Here is a 24,004-nt window from a genome sequence, read left to right as displayed (position 1 = left end):
TCATGGGGTTGATATATTTGCTTATCTCTAAAGGTATCTAATAACTAGTGAAATGTAACAATCAATAGAGACTGGCAATTTTTCCGAAGCTATAGGAATCAGGTAGAACGTGTAAATTAATGGATGCGGGTCCGAGAGGATATCATCGAGAACAGAGCCTAGAGATGTCTAATCTCTTCCCAGAACAATCTCCGCACTAGATACACAATGTAATTAAATTAAGTAATAAATGAAAAAAGTATCAATGAAAAAAGTAGGATCTAAAATAAAAATTACCGTCGCTCTATGTCTGTCGAACCCAACTGATCATATTCAAATGTTAGAACCAAATTCTGTCCAGAAGCTCGTCACCCGCATCCCCATTAGAGTCTGCTCCTATGTTTACGAGCAGATCCAGCATCTTTGGATAGTTTGGTGTGCCTAGTCCTGTCACAGGATCCCATCTATTTCATTGGCCCTCGTTAGATATTAAATCATGTTAGCCGATTTCGGACAACTTACCCAGGAGCTGTACTAAATCCATCAGTGCCACAGCCAGGATTTGACCCGCTGGTTATATCGTTCAGCACTTGCGGATTTTCGTAAAGCACTGGATTGATAAACCCAAGCGGCGGCCTTCCCTTGGAAAGGCGCTCATCTACGATACGGTTGATCACGGCTGCAAAGATCGGAGCACCTGTAAAATTGAAACTGATTTAGCAAAGAAAGTCCTACGAAAGAGCCGGAAAATTGGCACAAGTTTCGGAGAACTCACTAGCACTTGTCCCACCAGACAAAACGTACTTTCCCTTGTTATAAATGGCAGTGTTGTCTCCATTTGCAGCGACATCGGGATACCCTCTGCCTAGACGATTATATCTACCGCCGTTTTCTCCAAAGCTGGAGTTGCCGTTGTAGTAAGGGTATGGTGGGTTATGGGAATCGAAGTACCTGAAGTAGATCAGTCATCCTTCATTAATTATGGTATTGACGGGAAAAACTTACTTTTTTACCGCCTCAGCTTGGTAATCAGGTGTCGGATAAATATTACTAAAGTCTCCTCCAGATGCGAATGCGTTTGTGAATGGATAGCCAGCATAGTCAACGACTGCGACCTCGGGGTCATGGACTGTTTTGCCAGGGGGTATCTTTGTTGCTCCGACGTTTGTGACATAGGGGCAGCTATAACTTCTGTCAGTTTATTAACAATCAAACATTGTATTAGGATGACTGACTTGTTTGGAAAACCTGGATTGAAGACGGTGGAGTTAGACCCGAGACAACCATGGTGATCATCGAAAATAGCTGGCCCTGCAACCCCATTGTCACCAGACGCAAAGAAGACTGAGACCCCGCGCATTCCGAGCTTCATGAATCTGTATCAGAAATGTAAATTGTACGGGCCGAAGAATCGAGTTAATATGAATCTTACTCGTTACATTGTCTCCGTTGATATTTTTCGGGAAAGTCGTGTTCTTGACCACCGTACGAAACGGAGATGACATTCGCCGCCTTGTACGTGCCACACATCAAGCTGCCATTATACCCTCCGGTGGTTTCGTCAGGATAGACAGGGTCGACGTTGAGATCACTACCACACAGGCCCTCATAGCAGGACGTGCAGTAAGACTGTAGATGAGTCAGAATACACGGCTATAATGAAGGATCTGAAACTTCCATACCCCATCAATGGCATCAAGGAATGTGTCTAGAAATCCGTTGGAATTCTTTTTCCCAGTAGCATAATTAGAGTCATCCGTCTGGAACAACGTAAGAGTTTGCGGGTAGATAATGGGATATGCGAGCTGCATGTCTAGGTCTGACTCGACTCCTGCCTTCGCTTTAGAAACTGGGGCACTACCGCCATCAATCGCGTTCAATATAGGTCGTGTCCCCTGAGGAATATTCGGTGACATGTTTTTGAAAAACAGATCCAAATCCTCGCCGGCGTAGTAATCTCCCTCCTCAAATAGGCCCATTGAGTTTCCATCTTGCGCTGAATTTGCCGGTGGGATTTGGTATAATGCCTGAATGCATTTTGGAGTTATGGCAATATCGCAGCTTGACAGATTTCCCATGTTAACTGGTTCTGCGAATGGGCGGGTCTTGGGTTCATGCACCGGTCCAAGTACTGTATCCTGTCTGGTGAATAGAGATCGACGATTGACCTTGGGGAGTCGGATTCCAGGGTTGATATAGTCGATGTGATTTTGTACATTGTCAGGAACATGATACCTAGAAAAGTTATCAGCAGGTTGCCCATTTAATAGAAAGGTGAAACACACTTCTCACAAGCCACCGCTTTTTGTCCTGTGATAGTGTTTTTATAATTATAGTATTGTGTTTTCAGAAGGTTTTCTACCTCGCTTCCTGTAGCTTCAAAAGCTAACCATCCCTTGTTTTCGGTATGCAAGATGCGTGACTTGTCGATACCAGCTCGAGCAAGCCAATCATGAACGCAGGATGCCGTTTCGTCAGACGGGGCAAATGCCTGGATGACTTGATCTTGTGTCCAGAATTTTCCGTAGTTAGGAGACTTTGGATGTGATCTGAGAGGATTATATTAACATATATCCATACCCATTGTCAACTAATTTTTTCAATAGTACTTACACATCCATCAGGTACTCGTGTGCCTTGTGGAGATCGCTCTGCTTCAATCCCACCCTGACAACTATTTTGGAATCAGGCTCGACTGGGCCGAGATTCAGCCACTGGGACGAAGTAGATTGCCTCTTCTCATGAAGAACGTGTCGTTGCGTTGACGGCGCTGCATAGCACACCCAATTCTAGCCGAAAGCGACCACGAAGAGGCCTGCAAGAATCTTCATGGTTATCTATTGACGACTTTGTAAAGTCGGATGCCGTGCAAGTGACATGGATAATTTTTCAGTGGAATTTGTTCTGTCATACGTTGAGTCATGCAAATGACCGTTTAGCGTTTGAGTCAATGTCATGGTCGTGCCGATCCCACCGATACTTTCCTAATTAGGATAACGACCACCCTTTTAGGCAATTATGATATTATCGGCAATTTAGCAACATTATGTAAAAGGATTGGTTCGCGACCGTCTTGTTTGAGGTCTGAAGGATCTACGCTTTCGTTGCTTGCCTACAACAACACTTGAGTCATCGACTACAGTCACGCGGGGCAGCGTGGAATATTTCGGTGAGTTGCAATAAATTCGAAAAATAAACGCGATAGAATTCAATATCCTTGCAAGTTCCTACACAATAAAAGCAATTTAGAAATTTCCCATAGAAGCCAAACATCGTCAAAATTCCCTGTCATAATATCCCAATGTTGCACCATGTGCATCTTTCTTAAGGCTCAATAAGAATGGTGGCCGCCTTGCTAGGTACACCGTTGATCAAAGCAAATAAGTACCAATACCCTGGTAGTAAGACACCAGGGTCCCGAGGTAGATTCAAGGTGAAAGTGGTTGCGTTGGCGGCCTGTGGCGACAGAACAACGCGGCGCTGATCAGTGTTGACGGTATGTGTCACGCTGCCCATACGGATCATGGAGAACTGCAACTCTTCGTGGGGAGCAGCCGGCTGCGAAAGGGATGCTACAATTGTGCCGCCGACGGAGAGCTTAGGGTTTTCCACATGGGTGATGTTAGGGCGAGTAGCAAGACTAACACCGTCGGCCGCGATAAGGTACGGAGGGTAAAAGGTGTTCGCGTTCAGGTGGTTGACATCACATTCGGATGGGCAAAGACCACCGCCACCAGTGAAAATGGTGCCCTCACCAAGTAGAATCGCAGTGGAATGATAGTTGCGAGGGATGGGCATGGCAGGGAGCTCGGTGAATTTCTTGGTCTTGGGATCCCAGAGCTCAGGAATCATGCTCGAGTTGGAATCAGTGAAGACCATAGGGTGCGTCTGGCCACCAACCACAAAGACTGTACCATCAGGAAGAATGACCGAGTTGGCAAAGGCACGAGCAGAGTGCATTGGCTCAAGGGTCTCAACCGTTACTGGGCCGCCAGCTTCGTTGATAGTGATAATGTGGGCATTTGCTGTTGCATCGCTATCATTGTAAGAAGGGGCACCGCCTAGACTTAGGATCTTGCCATGGTTGGCGTCGTACATGGCTACAGTGCCGGCCATAGCATCGCCATCGTTGTTGCGAGTACCAGCAAATGTAACAGACCCGTTACCACGGGTGTCGAACCAGTGCATTTTGGTGCTGGGTCCAGCCTGGAGTACGGAGCCATTGCTCCATGCGAAGAGCCAGGCGTGGTTGTCGGATCGATAGAGGCCACCCTCATCGTTTGTAAGAATTTGCTGGGCGGACACATTGGACAAAAGTGTCCATTCATTCTTGTCGCCGTCGTAAATCTCACCATGTTTACCTCCGATGCCACCACTGAACGAGCCACCGATGGTGAAGATTCGGCCGTCCGAAGTAGTAGCCGAAGAGTGATAGCCACGACCGATGTTCATGTCGGCAGCGGGTGTCCACCCGTTGCCGTCATAGATACTGGTCTTTTCCTCAGTGTCGCCACCAGTTACGACAATGCGGCCTTTGAAGTCAAGACTAATACCGGGACAGAACATGTCATGGTTGGTGTTGGAAACCGAGTAGTGCCTCACAGCGCAGCCAGTAGGACTGAAGACTGCGGTCTGGGTAACTCGGTCTCCATGAACAGCAAAAGAGCTGTTCTTTTCAGAAGCCCAGGTGACAAGTTCACCAGTAGTGGGATTCACGGCAGCAGCGACAGCGACAAGCGGCATGTCAATTATGTCACTCCATGGAGTCTCAAGAGTAGGCTTGCGGCCGTTAAGCCAGATGGCTTGGGCCTCGAGCGCGAAGGCGCCGAGAAGAATGGTGTTAACCCGCATTTTGAAAGGTAGTTGATAGAAAGCTATGGTGTGATGATGTGAAGGAGAGAGATACTTCGACGTGAGGAGGGGCGAAGTACTTAAGGTAACGTAGGCGGTCTTGTGATCGGCGGTGTGGTAGTACAATGCAAGATACCAGTGAGAGCAAGAATTTCAGATAAGTGTAATCAAGTGATCTTACACAAATGAGAAGAGGGGGAGAAAGTTGCTCAAAGATAGCGGTCAGATGTGGCGTTTATAACGCTGGCGGAGCAAGAAGTACTTTCCCTTTTTGGTAAAATGGAAGCAAGTGGTACATGTGTAGCCTGGCCGCAACCATGGTGGACAAACTCTACTAAACCAAAAGAGTTCCGGGCTGCCCTGAGTTATGCCATGGTTGCCTAAAACTTTCACTTGTGATTACCTGCTGCTTACGCATCAATCTCGATTTCTGAGGGTTGTGACGGAATCGTCCATGATACATGACGTAGTTGACAATCCTTCAATGTTTTGGTCGGGGATGCCCTGACCAATATACTGATGGTTCCCAAGCATCGCATCATGTGGCGAATAATGTGCTCGCAAGAGAACAATTAATTGATTTGTTCTTTGTTAACGTTCCTTTGATATTATCTATATAGGGGTTGCGGGTGTTGTCATTGTAGCAAACAAAAAAGTCTCCTTCCGAACTTAGCAAGTATATTGGTAATTAATAACCAGAGATCTATACGAAGTGATGGGGCGTGATTCTAATATATCTATATCTGGTTAGTCTCCAAGTCTTTGTAAAGTCGGTGCTGGTTTCTTCAAGTACTCAAACCGCACATGTCAACTGGTGGTGGCTTGCTTTGTTTTCTTGAATAAAGTAAATCATATTTTCAATATCAAGTAATCATGAAATTACAACAAAGAGTGAAAGGAAGTAGAAAATGTCCAAAGAAAGTGTAACCTGTTTTCTTTGACAAAGCAGCAGCAACCACAAAGCAAACTCGGAGTAATCCAAGTCCACATTTGCTGGCCCGCGCGAAACGAAGAATTGAATAAGGTAAAATATTACATGTGAAAATTAAACGAAAAGAAGTACGCCCTGCGCATGAATTTTTCCCTGTTTCGTCCTCAGAAAATACCCCGCCTGCTTGTCGGTGTACTCTTTCTTTGGTATCTGCCACTGGCAAACCATTTGTCGTTATCAGTGGCGTATTTTTGTTCAAATGAGCGGAAAGAGTGAGTAAATTAAAATAATCGTTGTAGAGTGGCTGCATCCTCGATGAAACGAACTCCCTGTAATAAGCAGCGAGGGTGATGGACTGCACTGATAGGCAATCGATCAAAATGAGTAGCAACGAAGCACGACAGCGAGATTGAAAAATTAAAGGGTCCGGCCCGTGAAGACATTGAGGGTAAAGATCTCGTTCCACTAGTCAAAAGATATTAGCAAAGGCCAGTCCTAGTTAGATACAAAACCTACCTTTCCCATGATCAAGGAACTTAGGTCCTTTAATATTCATGTACTAGAAGCACGGCATACCAGCGGCTTGACACCATTTGTTGCGCGCTTCAAGATCGTCGGTTGGTTCAGCCTCTGGGGCTGCTGGGGCCTCTTCGACTGCTGGGATCTCTTCTGTCTCTCTTTCCTTAAAGCACGGCATACCAGCGGCTTGACACCATTTGTTGCGCGCTTCAAGATCGTCGGTTGGTTCAGCCTCTGGGGCTGCTGGGGCCTCTTCGACTGCTGGGATCTCTTCTGTCTCTCTTTCCTTAAAGCACGGCATACCAGCGGCTTGACACCATTTGTTGCGTGCTTCAAGATCGTCGGTTGGTTCAGCATCTTCGACTGCTGGGGCCTCTTCCACTGCTGGGGCCTCTTCGATTGCTGGGGCATCTTCGGTCTCTCTCTCCTTGAAGCACGGCATACCGGCGGCCTGGCACCATTTGTTGCGAGCTTCGAGGGATTGCGAATTGGGAAGAGGAGCTGAAATAACTTGAATTGCAAGTAAAGCAAACACAATCTGGCTCGATATCACAAAGATGGACTTCATTTTGCTAGATGTTTTAACGATACAGAAGCTCCTGTGGGTGTAGACGTTTTGAAAGAGAGACTGGGAATCCTGAGGTATCTTTGTAGATAGATGAGCTTTGGCAATAGAAGAAGAAGGGAAATAGAGAATCATCTAGCAGTGACAAGCGATGCTCTTTAATAGACGACGAAGGATTTGGAGACGCATCTCTACCCCCAGGTGGCGTCAATAGCGACACATGATGGCCCAGAAATCTCACCATCTTGTTCGCGATAACCGAGCCAAATTCTATTCAGTATCAAAAAGGGGACAATGGGATCAAACAACGAGATTTTTGCGATGCGTCAATAAGACGTTTGCGAGACTTGGACTTTGCCGCTTTGGGGTGTCAATAGCCGCAGCCCTACTCTTACCGCAACAGGGCCTCAATAAGCCCACAACACGGGCTCGACAAATACATGTAGCAAAAGAATGTAGGTGTTGATTATTGTTTCTTTGGATTTAGAAACTTAATTCTTTCTGTTTGTGAACTCAAATTTCCGACATGCCCCTAGGATCCACGAGTTTACTAGGAATGGGGTATGTCTTTGCCTCTCTTCCTGATATCACTATCGGGAAATATCAAAGCCCCGTCAAACATGTTCCCCATTGTCTAGGCCAGGAGTGAAATGTCGCATTGTGAGGATAGTCAAATCGGATCGTGCGGAAGCAATCACAGCGATGTTTCCACTATCTTGCTCGCCAAAGCTATGGGCCTTTTCGAGCTGTCTAGAGTTCGGTTTGGAATGGTCGTGACCAACAAAGCATCTCCCATCTCGCTTGTCCTTTACCGATAGGTTCATTTGTGAGTTCTCGGTCCGAGACGATGAACCTTGTGTTTGCCTGTTTGTTACAAGTGGCATAGAGCCACTAGAAGGATTGACCACATTCTCTCATTTAGTCAATTCCTTCTAAAACAACAGAGACTATCACTTGTACTGACCATAGTCGTAAGCTCGGGTCATCCGTATAGCTGCTGCACCGGCCTGATACAGTATAGATGCAAAACAGCCCAATGTTCATACGCAGAACACAATGTCCCTTGTGAGAGCTAAAGCTTCCAAGTAAACAAATAACACAAGTGGGGAAGCAGCTAGCCTTCTGTCCCCAAGCTCCTGTCATTGTCCTCTGGGGACTGATGCGGCATACCATTGACCGAAGGGGTGTAAAACTACTATCCACTTCAGGAAATACGGCTATAGAGTTTCTCATACCTCATGGACAGTGACCGGGTCGGAACATTTAGTCCACAGGTGGTTGGTTCATGCTAGTTCCATGCGAGGAGCCTGTTCAAAGAAATTGGTGATACTCATCATCAGAAAGAAGGACCAGCTGACCCAGAATAATGCCTTTCGGGGTATTTTGATAAGGTGCCAAGCTCGAGCAATATCAAACTCAATTCTAGCCTATGTCTGTCCGGGCGGTCCTCCAGATTTGGCGTTAAGCTACGTCATATCGAAAGATAGTGGTGGTAGTAGTTGACCACTCGATGCTCATTTCATTTCAATTAGGCCTTTTCTATTATCCGACACAGCAATTGTGCGGGGTATATCTTTTGTCAATGCCGTTTTAACCGATCCGTAGAGTGGTAGGCTAGGGCATCTGATTCTAGCTGTTGCAAAGCTCAACCCTTCCATGAATCAACATAGGAGCTCAAGTCGTGATACCACAATTGTACATGAGAAATTGCTGTGGTATGAGATTATGGATGTTCACGATCCTGCTTGCCATCCAGGTACTTGACTCCGTACAAAAATTTCCAGGAATTTCACAGGCCATGTCATAAAACTCAATATTAATAGGATGTGAGGTTGAGACTTGGTCGAGTCGAGCTGGATTGATAGAGCTTCGGCAGTATTCATTGTGATTGGCTGAAAAAGCCGGAAGCTTAATTGCATTTATGATTGGCTGCAAACACCGAGAGAGATCTCTCAGCGGGACATATCGGGGCCGCAGCAATGGTAATGATTGGACAGCAAAAATAATTTTAGTACTTTGTCCGGCCTCGATTATTAATTTCTCATGATTGTGATACGGCACGGAGTACTTGTGGGCAGTTTTACTGTATAGAAGAGCTATGACGTGGGGCACGTGATGTGGGGATGACGTTCGGTGCCACGGAGCAAATCATCGCTGAGCCTGCTCGCCGCAGCTTCAACTCAGCGTCTCGCATGGCGCCAGCTTGATAAGACGTTGACGCCGCTGTTTTCCAGGGCCCTGGTTTGAGTTCTTTTGAAACCACTCGACTCCAGCCAACGCGCCTGTCGTCAACAAGTGCCAATTCGTCCCCCGCAAATAGGACATCGTTCCGAGCCTAGTCCGTCAAGTGCCGCAGTTGCCGCAGATACCCCGATACCCCTCACAGCGACATCTAACAGCAACTGGTCCTTGATATATAGCAGCATATAGCCGAGGTCCTTGCAATCCCGGTTTTTTTGCATAAAATGGAACGACTGGTCCGTCCTCTAGGTCGTCAGATAACAAGGCAAAGATTGCGATACCCTTGCTCGATACCCTCTGCTCCCGCCGTCCTGAGACTATACAGCAGTATGGGCCACACAGTCCCTCCGGTACGGACATCGTAACCCTGTTCTCACGAATCAGCTAACAAGGTTGAAGTTGAAAGACAAGTCGCTCTTCATTGAAAAGGCATTTGTCAATGGCGAGTGGGTAGGAGCACAGTCAGGCAAGACCTTTGACGTCCACGGTAAGGATCGTCGCGCCATCAATACTGCGGGGAGATCGACAGCTTGCTAATAGCAATCGTTTGTTGGTATAGACCCCTCCAATGGCAAAGTCATCGGTACTTGCCCAGAGTTCGATGGCGCAGACACCGACAAGGCCATTCAGGCCGCTGCCGCCGCCTTTCCTAGTTTCCGCAAGACTCTCGCCCGCGAGCGTGCCCGCATGCTACGACGATGGTACCAATTGATGGTCGATAACGCCGACGATTTGGCAACGCTAATTACATGGGAAAATGGCAAGCCTTTAGCTGATGCAAAGGGCGAAGTCAATTACGCCGCAACCTTCTTTGAGTGGTTCAGTGAAGAAGCCCCTCGCGTTTATGGAGACAACATCCCATCATCAGTGGCTGGCAACAGGATCATCACATTCAAGGAGCCCGTTGGTGTCTGTGGTCTTATTACCCCATGGAATTTCCCGGCCGCCATGGTTACCCGCAAAGCTGCGCCGGCATTGGCAGCAGGCTGCACGGTCGTTGTCAAGTCTCCTGGCGAGACCCCCTTCACAGCCAACGCACTAGCCGAGCTTTCTGTGCGTGCCGGATTCCCCAAGGGTGCTTTTAATGTCGTCACCACAGACAAGAATGTGGCTGAGGTTGGTGAGGCTCTGACAACTAACCCAAGTGTCCGTAAAGTCTCATTCACGGGCTCGACCAACGTTGGCAAACTGCTCATGAAGCAAGCCTCTTCGAGTATCAAGAAGGTATCTTGGGAGCTGGGTGGAAACGCCCCATTTATCGTTTTCGATGATACAAAGGATCTTGACGCCGCCGTCGCTGGTGCTATTACTTCCAAATTCCGCAGTTCCGGGCAAACATGCGTGTGTGCTAACCGCATCTATATCCAGAAGGGTATTTATGATGAATTTGCAAAGAAGTTCGCCGAAAAGGTCAGGGGTTTCACGCTTGGTGCTGGATTCCAGGAAGGCATCACTCACGGTCCTGTCATTCATTCTCGTGCTGTTTCAAAAGTCGACGAACACGTTCGTGATGCCGAGTCCAAGGGTGCCAAACTCGTCGTCGGTGGGAAACGAGCCTCGGAGCTTGGAGAAAACTTTTATCACCCCACTGTGTTGACACACATGACCAAGGATATGCAGATCGCGTCGGAAGAAACATTTGGTCCCGTCGCAGGGCTGTTCCCATTTGACACCGAAAAGGACGTCATCGAACTTGCCAATGCGGCTGACGTCGGTCTCGCCGCGTACTTCTTTTCCAGCGACGTCAAGCGCTGTTTCCGGGTTGCTGAAGCGTTAGAAGTTGGCATGGTTGGTGTCAACACCGGTCTTATTAGTGATGCTGCTTCACCGTAAGTTTATAATCCTTCTACTTTTTTGATGCAATTTTCGATACTAATTGGGAGAACAGATTTGGCGGCGTCAAGCAAAGTGGTTTTGGAAGGGAGGGCAGCAAGTACGGCATCGATGAGTTTGTCACTACAAAGGCTGTGACTTTTGGTGGTATTACTGAGCCAGGCATCTAAAAAAAAAAAGTTGTGATATTAGGAATTATATGTATACAGTTAGGTAGCACTAAGGGCTACAAATTTCATGCACTTGTTTTGAGGCTGAAAACCCTTATACATCGTTGATGTTGAATTCGATTGTTACATATCTTCTTAATCAATCCCGCACAATAAAAGCTTCAGGCCAACACCATCCACTGTCAATATTGAAAGGTTTTATCTACATATGTACCCTATAACGTAAATAGTTATAATCACTGCTATATATCATGTATAATCTTCTCACCGAATCACTATACTTCCCGGCTCAAGCCCATGCTCTCGCGCTACGCGTTCAAGCTCTATATCAATGCCCCCATCATCCAGATGTCGTTTGTATTATTCCTATTTTTATCAAGTTCAATGTCCCTTTCACTTGAAACCCAGGAGGGATGCATCAGCTTAATAACAGCGACTAAATGTGTATCCTGCGCACTGCGCAATGCAGTACGCCCCTATCCACCACCGTAACATCAGTAACGCCTAGCAGATGGCGAACTACATGCTCATTCCCGCCCTCGGCTGAATAGTGCAGTGGAGTCTTGTGCTTTTGAATAGTGGCTGCTATGTCAACTTGTGACGAGGGCAACGCATTTCTCGCCCAAGTTGTATATTCAACGCTTGCATCATTATCCATAAACCACTGTACGGGCTGCCCTTTAAAGTTCAGGAGGCCTTGGAGTCTCAAATATTGGGCCATTTTTCATCAAAATTGCTGCTAGTTGGAATTGGCGAGTCTTCATTACGGCTACCACTGGCGTCTCGTACATGATCTTGCGCAACTGATTTTCATCTTTGCCGATGGAAGGGAAGTCAATGAATTCTTTGCCCCCAGGGGTTCTATAAGTTGCATTGACGGCTGCACCATAGTCTAGCAGTAGGTTCATCACCTGAACGGTGGGGGTTATGTATGCCTATCAACCCAATTAAATATGAGGCTGTTGGGGCTATGTGTTCAATGTTAGTTGCAGTAGTCCAAGTCAACTGTAGGTATAAATAACGTCGACACCAAGTGATTGATAGAGATTACAACATTTGAAGTGCTAGTCTTGATATAATAAGTATATAATTTCAATATTGGATTAAGCAATCATCAATTGATATCAAGTGAACGTTTTAAAGGAAGAGGCGGAAGATGCTTAGTTTCACAATAGTACCAGCATTACGACTATAAAATGTCCCTCAGTAAATTCAACGGAATTGCTTATTTGAAATTCTGACATAAAATGCTACAATATCCAAAAAAAAAAAAAAAAAGCTACATGCAGCATACTCTAAATAGAAGATAGGCGAAAGGACTGATAACGAGTCCCACTATTATTTTGCAGATCAGTTTGATGACCACCCCACAACGAACCTTCGTCTGATTAAACACAGTCATTCCGCAGAAACGTCGTTCAACACGCCCCAGGACAGTAAACAACACTGCGGACACATGTTTACACACTGATGACTTCTTCCAAGGACCACCGGGTCAAGAAACCCACATCTCGTAGCTCATCGCGTTCTCGGTCCGGTCTCAAACTATCCAAACACCATCGCGAACGAGCTGCCAAAGAAGCCGGTTAGTCCAGAAACCTTTCCCAGTCTTTGGGAGAAAAAAAAACCCCCCCCTTCAAATATCGATTTCTAACATCCGCCCAGCTCAAAAACAAGCAACTGACCTCCCCCTCGTGGAGCGCACTAATGCACTATCCCTTGAAGACTTTCTAGCCCGTTACATCGACCCGACACACCTGCAGCTTCGTGCGCCACCGACTGCGTCTAGAGCAGACGGAAATGACCAAGACATACCACAATATCAAGTGCAAATACACACAGCCGACACAATCCCCGAGCCGGATTTCGAGAGCTGCTTTGCGCTGATCGAACAGACCTCCGTTGCCGACTACTCGACTTCGTCGACGGGATGGTCGCCGTCAAAGAAAAGAAAGGAAATGCGCCTGCCGGACATGCGATACATGGTTCTACGGTCAACTAGCGATTATGATACACCAGTCAATGGAACGGCAGAGAAACAGCAACAAGAGGACAAAGAAGGGCCCAAACAGCGAACCCCGCCCGTGGCAGGGTTCCTCTCTTTCATGACAACATATGAGGATGGGAAGGAAGTATTATATTGCTACGAGGTCCATGTGAATCCATCACTTCAGGGCTCTGGCCTTGGCGGCCAGCTGATGCGTCTGTTCGAGCAGATTGGCCGCCGGATCGGCCTGGAGAAGGGCATGTTGACCGTGTTCAGAGCCAATGCGGGTGCATTGAGGTTCTATGAGCGATTAGGCTACTCTATAGACGAATACTCGCCTGGACCGAGAAAGCTGAGGAATGGCACGGTCAAGGAGCCCGATTATTCGATTCTATCCAAGGCACTCAGGTAGACGAGTCCTTGGCTCTAGTCATGATGGCGTTCTGGCCGGGTGTAGATTAGAGACATAGAAATTTTGAAATACTTAGAATAGAAATAATTTTAATATTTTGGCTACAGATGATAAATTAACAAATGGTATTAAATTTGTCGGACTTCTTTGCCCTTCATGTCTGGATGATCTTCTTCCCACTCATCCCGGAGCGCAGCGAATATGTAATCGGCCACTAGAATTGTAAGACCAAGACTCCACACTAAGGTTATGGCATAGAAGAAGTTGGCATTTCCGGAACCTGCATAAACCCACAGGTAATAAAATGCCGGGCCTAGCAGAGTCGCATAGAGCATCGTGGCTGCTGCGAAAAATGTATAACGCGTCACTAATATAAGATTAGTAAACGATCACATGAGTAGTGAATGAAACTTACACGGTGAAAGATGTCGGTACAAGGGTAAAAGCGCCAGATACAATGAAACATCGGCAATGCTAGGATACGGCTTGAAAATAGCAAAAATACCGATCAAGGATGTGATGACGAACAAAGGCTGTCGTCTTAGTCGAATCGTCAGGCCTCCCACATAGCCGACCAGGTGTAGCCAGAATACACCGAGGAAGAACTCGCGGAACGAGTCAAAGATCTCGATAAAAAAGTACCACCACAGACCGGAATTCGGAGTAAGATCAGGGACGAGCAGGTGGGCGCCGTAGGTCGCTGAAACGAATTGCCATGAGAATCCAGTGACAACAAACGAGGCTACCAGAAGCACAGCTACGGAGGCCATGAATATTCCAAATCGCGCAAGCACAAAGCCTACTACCCCAGGCTCGGACTTCTTCGCAGCCACCAAGCGGTCATAGCAGAGCAGGACCAACGGCGGGAAGAGAAGTGCGGGATAGAGAGACAGGTAGGATGCAAATGCAAGAGCAATCATGGAATTGACATTGTTTCCATTGGCGGCATTCGAAATCGCGTATAGAATAGACGCATTTGTGAAAATCGTAGTCGATCGCGCGAGACAAGTGGAGATCACGAACGGGTTAAACAAGTACCTGTATGAAATCAACATGCTGCAAAACCAAGAGACCTGAAGGATTGCCCTACCATGCAGCAATAGCTACCCCATCCCATCTAATTGTCTTGCGCAGCGTGCTATGGAAGCGTCCCGTGATGGATTCGCTCGAGTCCGCAATGTGAACCAACGCGTTGGCGTTCAACAGGTCAATGGCGGCATAGAAAATATTGGTAACGAGAGGATACGAATTCGCACTAGGAAGTAATGATAGGATTGGGAGGAGAAGTGGCGCCTGTCAAGTAATTAGATAATGTTTCTGCAGTGGATATTATCGTAGTACCTGGTGGAAAACACCGCCATCGTATGGGGATACATTGCGAGTATATAGGAAAAGACCTTCTTGCACTAAAATAGTCAGCTACTGAAGAACTCTTCCCCACAAGCGACTGGCAACTCACGTCTTTTGAAGCTGCTAATTGGCGTCGACACCTCGACTCGCGATGTCAGGAGGTCTGGTAACGAGGGGAAGGTGACAATGAGCAACAGTCGCAGAGCAACAGCTCCGATGAAGACGGCCAATTTCCGACGGCCGACAGGCATAGTAGCTTTATTTCACGGGCTTGCGAGACATTGCAAAGAAAACGCAAGACACAGTCAGTTGAGGAGTTCCTATTGAGGCTCCAGCTGTCCTTGCCGCAGCCCGCTCCGACGCACGGACCACCCAGTCGGCCCTTCCGATAAAAAAAAAAGTTCGATAAGTTTTTCTCTTCACTCCGTTATCAGTTACCACAACACCGAACTTGTCGCATTGTGCAGCAATACAAAATGGGGAAAATTAAGAAGAAGGGTTCGTTTCACTGCGTCTGTGTCCATTGAACTAGACTAATATTGTATCGCTTGCAGGCGCCTCTGGTCAGGCCAAGAACTTTATCACGCGAACCCAGGCCGTGCGCAAACTCCAGATTTCTCTTCCGGATTTTCGAAGGCTATGCATTTTCAAGGGTAAGCTCCTTAGTTGCTCTGTATCCAAATCTAGTGTTTAACAGGCTCGCTCTTTAGGCATTTACCCTCGCGAACCCCGCAGCAAGAAGAAAGCTTCCAAGACTTCCACCCCCAATACCACTTTCTACTACACCAAGGACATCCAGTACCTCTTGCATGAGCCATTGCTGCGAAAATTTCGCGAACAAAAAGCACTTGCAAAGAAGATTGCCCGCTCTCTCGGCCGTGGTGAAGTTGGAGATGCCGCGCGATTGGAGAAGAACTTTGCTCCCAAGCTCTCGCTAGACCATGTTATCAAAGAGCGCTATCCGACATTCGTCGATGCGCTCAGGGATCTTGACGATTGCCTTTCGCTACTATTCCTTTTTGCAAGTCTGCCATCGACCAGTTCCGTACCACCCAAGACAATTGCGCGATGCCAGAGACTGTGCCATGAGTTCCAGCACTACTTGATCACTACCAACTCGCTGCGCAAATCTTTCCTCTCAATCAAGGGTATTTACTACCAGGCTACTATTCAGGGACAGGACATTCTCTGGCTTGTTCCTTACCGCTTTGTTCAAAAAGTGAATGGCGATGTCGATTACCGTATTATGGCAACCTTTGTTGAGTTCTACACAACTCTTCTTGGATTTGTGAACTTCCGCTTGTTCACTTCTATCGGCTTGGTTTATCCGCCACGATTTGATGCTGCAAGTGATGAAAAGGGCGCTGAATTGACTGCTTTCCGCCTGGAAGGCAAGAACATTGAACAGGTTAATGCCATTGAGCAGCCAGCAACCAATGGAAAAACGACCAACGGAGAGGTATCGCAAGAAGTTCAAGATAAGGTTGATAGCGTTGTGAAAAAGGCCGGCCTTGACAAGGTTTCTGAAGAGAAGGTTCCTGAAGACCAAACAACGAATGAATATACCATTGACAAGTTTGAACCTGCCGCCCCTGAAGCCGATACTCTTGCGCAACCCGAGGCAAATGCCGACGAAGCCGGAACATTGTTTTCTTCGTTTACGTTTTTCATTTCACGAGAGGCACCCAAGGGACCCTTGGAATTCCTTCTCCGCGCATTTGGGTGCAAGCGAATTGCATGGGACGAGATCGCCGGAGAGGGTGCATTTACCCACGACGAGAAGGATTCACGCATCACCCACCAAATAGTTGACCGTCCTCCTCTTCCCGAATCGGCACTCCCAACCGTCCCAGAGGGATCGAACGAGGGTCGAGCTGGTGGCCGCATTCCTGGCAGAACCTATATCCAGCCACAGTGGGTTTGGGACTCTATCAATGAGGGCAAATTGCTCCGGGCCGACCTCTATGCTCCTGGAGCTACTCTTCCGCCACACTTGAGCCCATGGGTGAAGCAATCCAGAGGCGAATATGATCCTCGCGCAAGCCTGGCTGCCCAGGAAGAAGAAGGAGAAGCTGAGCGTTCTGCCGAGGAAGACGAAAGCGAAGACGAGAATGTGGAAGAAGGCAAAAAGATGGAAGTCGACGGAGAAGAGGAAGAAAATGAGGACGAGGTAGACGCCCGCGGAATGGACGTGGATGGCGATGATTCCGAAGAAGCGGATGACAGCGAAGAGGAAGCAGAAGACGACTTTGGCGGCTTCAACGACGCCGAAAACGCCGTTTCAGAGTCTGAAGACGAAGAAGAAACCCTGCGCACTCAGCATCAAAAGGAACTCGAAGCCGAAGCCGCTGGTCTGCCATTCTCCGGCTCAGGAAGCGGTTCGTCTGCTGCCAAGACGTCCTCGAAAACGAAGAAATACCAGACGCAAAAACGAAAGGAGGAGGAAGAGCTCGAGAGGCAGAAAATGATGATGAGCCGGAAGAAGCGCAAGCTGTTGGACAAGATGATGTACTCGAACAAGAAGAAAGACGAAGAGGCGCAAAAGCTGCGCAGCAAGCGCAGAAGACTCGAGAATGCGGCCAAGTCACAGGAGTAAAAAGTTTAGTCGTTTTCGTTTATATCAGTTATGGATTGCCGGTGTTTAGAGAGTCTTTTGGAAATAGCTAATGCAGCACATGAATTTTAATTTTTGAGTCTACGTAAATGTACACTGTAGAACTCTATATTCCTTATTCCGTGCTATCTTGACACGTCCTTGTCAACATTAGGCTGTTACTTTCATCACAGCAACAGAACTCGCTAATACATCTATTTTTTTTTTTTATATATACATACTCTGCTAAGACTGAGTTCATCGTCTTTATAAAGTACTGCGGTGGACCCACATGACAGCGGAGCGGGTCCCGCCATCGCGCAACAATTCCGACTCGCCTCCAAAAACTTCTTGCGCGACGATATCTCCAGCCCATCGTGTGAAGGCAAAAGCGGCGCCTTACCTCCGCGAATGAAGGCTAAATCTGAGGACTCTGACTGGCAGGCACCATCAGGTATCGACGCACTAGCTTACGATCAGAATACCACCAATGTCTCGGATACCGACGATGTGAAGGAGTCCGCGCGCATCAAAATCGGCCACGGCGGCAGTACCAGCAGCAGTAAGGCGAGGAGGACAGAGAAAGTGGCGGCGACACATACCTATGAACGCTCGCAATCGCTGCCTCGACACCGACCGAATCGATGGAAAGGCTCAGACGAGAAATGGCGACGCTTAACACGGCCAGAGCGAGACCTGGTTGATCAACTGGACGAGCTCGAGAATCAGGACTGGGCCAAAGGCTTATACAGAGCGTATATTATCAAGGATAGGAGGCGAAGGCAGCTGGAAAATGATCAAGAGCTGAGGAGGCGCAATACACAGGCGGATTGGACAGCATGGCCGTTGTACCCAGAAGACATCACCCCGGCCGATGATCGCATAGAGTACAAGCTTCGAAAACAAAGAGACTCGAGTGCATCGCCCCGGCGATCACAAACACGGCCTGTGAAGGTTGCATATATTGATCCGCATGGGCAACAATACAATGCTGCTCCAGAAGGCAGCTCCTCGGATAGCTCCTCTGACGACGGTAGCCATTCCGATCCTCCCAGCATAGCCGACTTAACAGAGGCTGTTCCATCTTACAATCCTCACGTCTTCAAAGCGAAGCCTGATCTACGACCTAGTTCTTCATTGGAAGAGATTGTTATTGCGCAAATGATGAAAACCGGCAAAGAACGGTTTCGAGAACGTGCATCTCAGCCAGATTTTCAATCAGCAGGCTATACTATCTCGGCGGATGATGAGTTAATGACTACGAAGTTACGACCAATGGCGCGGAACGTTATTACTCAGTTTGACGGCCTTTTACTAAGTATGCACCAGCGCGCCGAAAGAGGTCGTCCTGGTGGTCGCCGTCGTGTGAGGGCGGATAGCGAGATAAGTTACGGCCACGGTACTTCAGGAAAATCATCCCGCAAGGGGTCAAAAGTGAAAAGCAAGGCTATTGACCGAACTGGATCAGGCAGTGGGAATTCCGACTCTGATAATGATATAAATACTGAATCTGCCTCCGAATTCCCCGGCGGGAATAGCAAAAGGACGGGATCTACGTCCACAAAAGGCAAGGGAAGAACCAGGTCCAAGGCAGGAAGCTCCTTTCGAAACGCGTCTTCAGAAACCCAAAATCGATATGTAACTCACTCACCCTCGAGGAAGAGAATGGCCAATAGGACTTGGGAGTCTGTCATGCTTGTGGCCTCCTTACAAGGCTGGCCTGAGGAGGTCCTCGACAAAACGAACCAGAGACTACAGGAAATATTCGGCAAGAGTGCCCCTCTCGCATCCCGGAGCAGAGATGTGCGGCTAGGTCCTTGGGACGATAGCTTGGTTTGTCCAGTACCAGAATGCCCACGCCATATGGAGCCATTTTCTGAAGAACCCGATCTGGACCGGCATATGCAGCTGATTCATGGTGGGATAAATTCACCGTACCCTTTCAGCTTGCCTGCGTCGCGTTCTCAATCACAGTCGCGCTCCAGAGCACATGGCACGCTTTCCGGTGCCGAAGACGAGGAAAATTCTCGTGAATGGCGGCGCGGCACAAAGGGAGACTATGTAAATGAGAACTTGGTTTGTCCAATTACAGATTGTCGACGACACAAACAGCCGTTCTCACGATTATGGAACCTAAAAGAGCACATGAGACTTCGCCATCCAGGTGTCGATCTACCAGAATCTATTCAGCCGCAGAGTAAAAAGAGATCCCAGTCACGGCCAAGAGCTCACAATAGGCACGGATCAACGTCATCTCGCAAATTCAAGTCTGAGGATGTGGTCGTGACTACCGATGAAGATCGAGAGAGCGGGCGTGAAGAGACCCGTGATAGCGAGAGGTTTTACTGTCCGATAAAAAGCTGCAAGCGTACCATAGACGGGTTCTCACGGAATTGGAATCTTCAGAAACATATACGGTCGATGCACCCATCGTGGAAGGCGAACAATGTTGGATAGAACATGGTTTAGTATTATCCGAGTGGAATACATTATTTCGGCTTTCAAATTTGTCGAACAAATAAAATGGTACGTAGGTACAATATAACGCCACCGAAGATGCCAGCTGCCACGGTCTACCTTGTCTTCAAGGTTGTAATCATCCCTCAGACGCAGGCGGTGCACGTCAATGAGTAGTTTATAAACATCCTCCACTAGGCGGTCATGCAGCCAGGTTTTGTCATAGAGCTTGTGAAAAGGCTTTTCGACCTTGAATCTCAGGGGGCTGGTGGGCTGGGTGCCAGCGTTGTTGCTATCGAAAGATCCTCTGGACTGAGAGCGATATCGACGCAGGGTTCCTTGTGTTCTGCCTTTTGGCAGTCGCGAGACCAGTACATGGCTGTTTTTCACCAAGGTCATTTCTGGCATTGGCCTTGTGGTGACGAGACGTTCTCGGCCATGATCATTGATGGTTTGAAAATGGGCTTCATGAAACTATGAAGGTCACAAATGTTCGATTATGAGGAAACATGAAAGCTGCACCGGTCTGTTGGGAAACTCCGTCGAGCGTGGCTTTTATTCAGTTCACCGTGGTCATCATGTCTGTGATATTAAACACTGCTAAAATAAAACTACTCCGGATTAATAACGTTCATTAGCTTGTTCAGCTCGTCTGAACATAGCTCCTCCACACGCAAAATCTCCCTCCGAAGTCTGCGCACCTCGGCTTGGTGCGTTCTAATTCGGGCAAGCCTCGCCCTGAACTCCTCCCGGAGCTCTTAGAGATAGGCCCGCGCGGCCAGACTCAGATGGGCATCATCATGTTTTGGTTTTTTACGAGGTTTTCCTTCCTCGACTTCGTCTTGGTACTATATTGGTTATATTAGTCAACTGCTTCATCGACTCTATTTGATTATATCGAGGTAATACCCGTTTTGCAGCCAGCAGCTACACTTAATGATTAGCTTATGCCTTAGAAACGAATTGATATGCTTACCTCTTTATACTCCTTGGCCGAAATTTCAACCGTCTGCTTCTCATTCTTCTCGTCTTCCTTGCTTATGTCCAAATTGGCATTCTTAGTCTATTGATTTTCAGTTATACATTCCATCCGTTGTATTACAGTATCCTTCATCACTACTTACATCGTCGAGAGAGGGGTCGTCCATGATCTTGGTGTCTCTAGCTACATTTAGTATTAGCGTTCAGTCTTTTTATTGTCGTGTAATCAACATACATTCGGCCATTTCGGCAAACAGGGGCGGCGTTCAGGACAGAAAAGGCATTAGGCTTTTGATCTTTTACTAATTAATTAGCCTCTATCACTGAATGAAAATTCTAGGATGAAGATCCTAGTGGAGATCCCAAGAGGCCAGCATCAAGATAATGGATAGGACTAGTTGCAGGTTGGATAGGAATATCACATACCGATGGGAAGAGCAAAGGTCGGTGCAATGGGGTGTACGACTGCATCGACGAGGAAGAAGAAGAAGGAGAGAAGAAGAAGAATTCCTAGGGCAAATAAAACCGCTACACGCCATATCCCCAAAACAGCGTGTCACATGATTACAATCATCACCAGCCACTCAGGGAAGGAGGGCGCGCGGTACGTTCCTTCCTTTTCGGGCAGGCGCGCCTTCTTCGCTTTTGGTCTCCGTGATGCTTCGACTGCGCATGCTGCCGCTCGTCTGCTTTGATCACTGGACAGTCTTTCTTTCGGGTGATAAGAGATCACTATATCCTATCAAAGATAGTTGTTCGGCGTCGAGAAGCCATTGGTCATAAGGGGTTCGTCTGCTATTCCATCCAAGCGCCTCTTGGATGAGGATCATCAATCTGGAGCGGAGCGATCTTTCCCCCTATTTCTCGACTCAATTACGAAGAGTCACTTCACCACTGGGATTCGAATACCCCTGGCTCTGACAAGCACAACACATCATTTGAAAACTCGTGCATTCTTGATGCTTCGCGTCGAACTCTCGCGGGTGAGGTTTCGTATTACACTGGCGATGATGAGCCTACAAGCCCTGTCGCGGCAAGAGTTTTGGGGAACGAGATCCCTGATTCTCAAGATGAGGGTAGTGAATCTGCAGGCGCAAAATATCCTGTCATGAGTGGTGAACCCTTGAATCCTCAAGATGGAATTGAAGACCACGACGATGATGATTATGGCTTCAACCAGAGCAAGTCCGATGATGCCGATTCCGATTAGAAAGACATGTTTGAGGGTTATGAGCTCCTTGGCAATTCTGATAGCAATGATGATGATCATGATTATGAAGGCTTTGTTGAAACCGCATATCCCGAATCACCACGAGATGCATGTGTCGTCTGGCGTCAAGGTCAGGTTCGTACATTTGACCAATTGCTACGCGATACTATTTGGGAGAAGAAGCGGAAGAAAAAAGGCCTGCGATCACTACAAGGATCCAAAAATAGAAGGAGCAAAGGCAGGCACAAAAGGATAGCTTTGCTATCATGCAAAGGTAGAGATGTTTCTTTACCCAGCTTGCCTCAAACAGTATCGCGTTAAAAAAGAGCTTCCTGTTGAAGCTGCTCTCAGAGCTCGCCTGGCCCGCAGAGAAGCGACAGACAAAAAGGGCCTGTGATGTGGAGGCGTGTTATATCAGTCAACGGGCACTGACAAATGGCTGGCAAAAGCAATATCCAGCAACTCCAATTATTACCATTAATTTTAGACTAGGGACCATATTATCAATATTATGGCACAATTAGCTAGATGGCATATCCAACTAGGATACGCGCTCACACCTTCACGCAGTATCTAGTGTTAATGTCCAATGAACAAACCAAGATGAGCTTAAAACAAATCATAATGGGAAGGAGCGTGTCACGCCTGCCTAACCCTAACCCTAACCCTGTCGTTTACACGTACGTAAGCATCAGCTAGGCGCCTTTGGAACTCCTCAAACTAAACATCAATTTATTATAATTATTCATTTAGCGTGACTATCACGCATACATATACATCCAGTCGTTGCTCATTTCAAACCCAATCTATTTCCATCAATCCCATCTACACGGGAAACCCCAAGTCTACAAGTTATTATAGACTTGGCCACAAGGCCCGGCAATATTTCCTGTGCTCCTAAAGGCTGGATTGGTATCGTTTGAATACGAAAGTCCAGTGAATGTACCAGCTGGGCAGACACTGCTGGTATCATGTCCGGAAGCAACATGCGGTATCGACGCGTTGGTGGCCTGTGACACCACACATCCCTCATACGAGTACCAGTATGCCTGGACACAGTTGGGCAGATCGAAATAGCAGGCATTGCAACATGCCTGGGCTGAGGCCCCGGCTGTGGAGTCGCCTTTGTTGTACAGTGTATTTTCGGTGGAAAGATTGCTCGGGATGCTTGCATTGCCATACGGGGACGTGGGCGTCAGGGTTGGGAATGGGCTAGCGCACGGCCAGACAGAGCTCGTCGATGCTGCCGGGGCCACAGTGGTGGATTTTGTGACCGTGCTGGTCTGGGTTACCGTTGTGGTGACTGGGGTCGTGGCCTTTGACCGATTTCCACCTGCGCCAGATACACCCAGACAAGAGCACAAGGCTGAGACGCCAGCAGATGGCTGGCCCGCGATCCACGAAGCAAAAGCAGTCGGCGTAGGGGAAGAGTCACCCGATGGCTGTCTCTTGTTGATGGGGTCGTCGGTCTGAGACGACGCGTGTGAGGTGCTCGTCGGCGGGTTACCCGAAAGGAATGTGTATACAGTTCTTGTCGACCCCGACGTGATGGTGTCTATCTTGGTTGACGTGACAACTGCGGTGATCGTACTGGCACTGGCACTCGCAGCCCCGCTGCTAACTGTAGCGGTTTTAAGATGTGATGAACACCAGTTGCTGGCATCACTGTGTTGCTGGTCGTTCAAGAGCAACCGGAGGGCAGAGCATTTGTCGTCAGGCGTGACTGGAGCAGCCAGGGCGACAGCAAAAGCACTGGCCCAGGTGAAGATAGCTTGAAGCTTCATTTTAACTTTCCGGTTTTATTGTTCCACACTTTTTTCAGGGTTATCTCTTGGGACACCGTGGTTGATGGTGAGGTTGACTTTTGAACTGTGGGCAGAGTTTGAGCGGAAGTGTAACATTAATGCTTTGGGATGAAAGCAAGA

General features: G+C 47.8%; 11 protein-coding genes across 11 annotated transcripts; 5 read left to right on the top strand and 6 right to left on the bottom strand.

Moving 5' to 3' along the window:
- Nucleotides 1-319: 319 nt before the first annotated feature.
- Nucleotides 320-2,747, bottom strand: TRUGW13939_01552 (uncharacterized protein; the record flags this gene model as incomplete). The annotated part of the gene is made up of 9 exons (XM_035484752.1): nucleotides 320-443; nucleotides 502-676; nucleotides 755-930; nucleotides 985-1,161; nucleotides 1,215-1,355; nucleotides 1,412-1,608; nucleotides 1,662-2,214; nucleotides 2,265-2,528; nucleotides 2,593-2,747. Coding segments are annotated over 9 exons (1,962 nt in total), but the record flags the coding sequence as incomplete, so codon positions are not given.
- A 556-nt stretch (nucleotides 2,748-3,303) lies between these two features.
- Nucleotides 3,304-4,830, bottom strand: TRUGW13939_01551 (uncharacterized protein; the record flags this gene model as incomplete). Its single annotated transcript, XM_035484751.1, has 1 exon — nucleotides 3,304-4,830. One exon carries the CDS (start codon nucleotides 4,828-4,830, stop codon nucleotides 3,304-3,306), a length of 1,527 nt encoding a protein of 508 aa, XP_035340644.1.
- A 1,490-nt stretch (nucleotides 4,831-6,320) lies between these two features.
- Nucleotides 6,321-6,848, bottom strand: TRUGW13939_01550 (uncharacterized protein; the record flags this gene model as incomplete). The annotated part of the gene is made up of 1 exon (XM_035484750.1): nucleotides 6,321-6,848. One exon carries the CDS (start codon nucleotides 6,846-6,848, stop codon nucleotides 6,321-6,323), a length of 528 nt encoding a protein of 175 aa, XP_035340643.1.
- Nucleotides 6,849-9,415: 2,567 nt separating this feature from the next.
- Nucleotides 9,416-11,089, top strand: TRUGW13939_01549 (uncharacterized protein; the record flags this gene model as incomplete). Its single annotated transcript, XM_035484749.1, has 4 exons — nucleotides 9,416-9,436; nucleotides 9,486-9,573; nucleotides 9,646-10,915; nucleotides 10,975-11,089. The coding sequence occupies 4 exons, from the start codon at nucleotides 9,416-9,418 to the stop codon at nucleotides 11,087-11,089; spliced, it is 1,494 nt and encodes a 497-aa protein (XP_035340642.1).
- A 1,470-nt stretch (nucleotides 11,090-12,559) lies between these two features.
- TRUGW13939_01548 (uncharacterized protein) lies at nucleotides 12,560-13,488 on the top strand (the record flags this gene model as incomplete). Its single annotated transcript, XM_035484748.1, has 2 exons — nucleotides 12,560-12,674; nucleotides 12,755-13,488. The coding sequence occupies 2 exons, from the start codon at nucleotides 12,560-12,562 to the stop codon at nucleotides 13,486-13,488; spliced, it is 849 nt and encodes a 282-aa protein (XP_035340641.1).
- Nucleotides 13,489-13,616: 128 nt separating this feature from the next.
- TRUGW13939_01547 (uncharacterized protein) lies at nucleotides 13,617-15,089 on the bottom strand (the record flags this gene model as incomplete). Its single annotated transcript, XM_035484747.1, has 5 exons — nucleotides 13,617-13,855; nucleotides 13,904-14,526; nucleotides 14,579-14,781; nucleotides 14,830-14,894; nucleotides 14,948-15,089. The coding sequence occupies 5 exons, from the start codon at nucleotides 15,087-15,089 to the stop codon at nucleotides 13,617-13,619; spliced, it is 1,272 nt and encodes a 423-aa protein (XP_035340640.1).
- A 225-nt stretch (nucleotides 15,090-15,314) lies between these two features.
- TRUGW13939_01546 (uncharacterized protein) lies at nucleotides 15,315-17,434 on the top strand (the record flags this gene model as incomplete). The annotated part of the gene is made up of 3 exons (XM_035484746.1): nucleotides 15,315-15,336; nucleotides 15,393-15,491; nucleotides 15,549-17,434. 3 exons carry the CDS (start codon nucleotides 15,315-15,317, stop codon nucleotides 17,432-17,434), a joined length of 2,007 nt encoding a protein of 668 aa, XP_035340639.1.
- Nucleotides 17,435-17,842: 408 nt separating this feature from the next.
- On the top strand, nucleotides 17,843-19,888 carry TRUGW13939_01545 (uncharacterized protein; the record flags this gene model as incomplete). The annotated part of the gene is made up of 1 exon (XM_035484745.1): nucleotides 17,843-19,888. The coding sequence occupies one exon, from the start codon at nucleotides 17,843-17,845 to the stop codon at nucleotides 19,886-19,888; it is 2,046 nt and encodes a 681-aa protein (XP_035340638.1).
- Nucleotides 19,889-20,646: 758 nt separating this feature from the next.
- Nucleotides 20,647-21,114, bottom strand: TRUGW13939_01544 (uncharacterized protein; the record flags this gene model as incomplete). The annotated part of the gene is made up of 5 exons (XM_035484744.1): nucleotides 20,647-20,736; nucleotides 20,798-20,815; nucleotides 20,865-20,951; nucleotides 21,013-21,053; nucleotides 21,105-21,114. 5 exons carry the CDS (start codon nucleotides 21,112-21,114, stop codon nucleotides 20,647-20,649), a joined length of 246 nt encoding a protein of 81 aa, XP_035340637.1.
- Nucleotides 21,115-21,429: 315 nt separating this feature from the next.
- Nucleotides 21,430-22,079, top strand: TRUGW13939_01543 (uncharacterized protein; the record flags this gene model as incomplete). Its single annotated transcript, XM_035484743.1, has 2 exons — nucleotides 21,430-21,553; nucleotides 21,751-22,079. 2 exons carry the CDS (start codon nucleotides 21,430-21,432, stop codon nucleotides 22,077-22,079), a joined length of 453 nt encoding a protein of 150 aa, XP_035340636.1.
- An 845-nt stretch (nucleotides 22,080-22,924) lies between these two features.
- Nucleotides 22,925-23,863, bottom strand: TRUGW13939_01542 (uncharacterized protein; the record flags this gene model as incomplete). The annotated part of the gene is made up of 1 exon (XM_035484742.1): nucleotides 22,925-23,863. One exon carries the CDS (start codon nucleotides 23,861-23,863, stop codon nucleotides 22,925-22,927), a length of 939 nt encoding a protein of 312 aa, XP_035340635.1.
- Nucleotides 23,864-24,004: the final 141 nt, after the last annotated feature.

The sequence above is a fragment of the Talaromyces rugulosus genome, chromosome I (genome assembly GCF_013368755.1).
Source record: "Talaromyces rugulosus chromosome I, complete sequence".
Classification (NCBI taxonomy): domain Eukaryota; kingdom Fungi; phylum Ascomycota; class Eurotiomycetes; order Eurotiales; family Trichocomaceae; genus Talaromyces; species Talaromyces rugulosus.
Note: the sequence above shows the minus strand (reverse complement) of the source record. Positions and strands in the feature narration are given on the sequence as shown.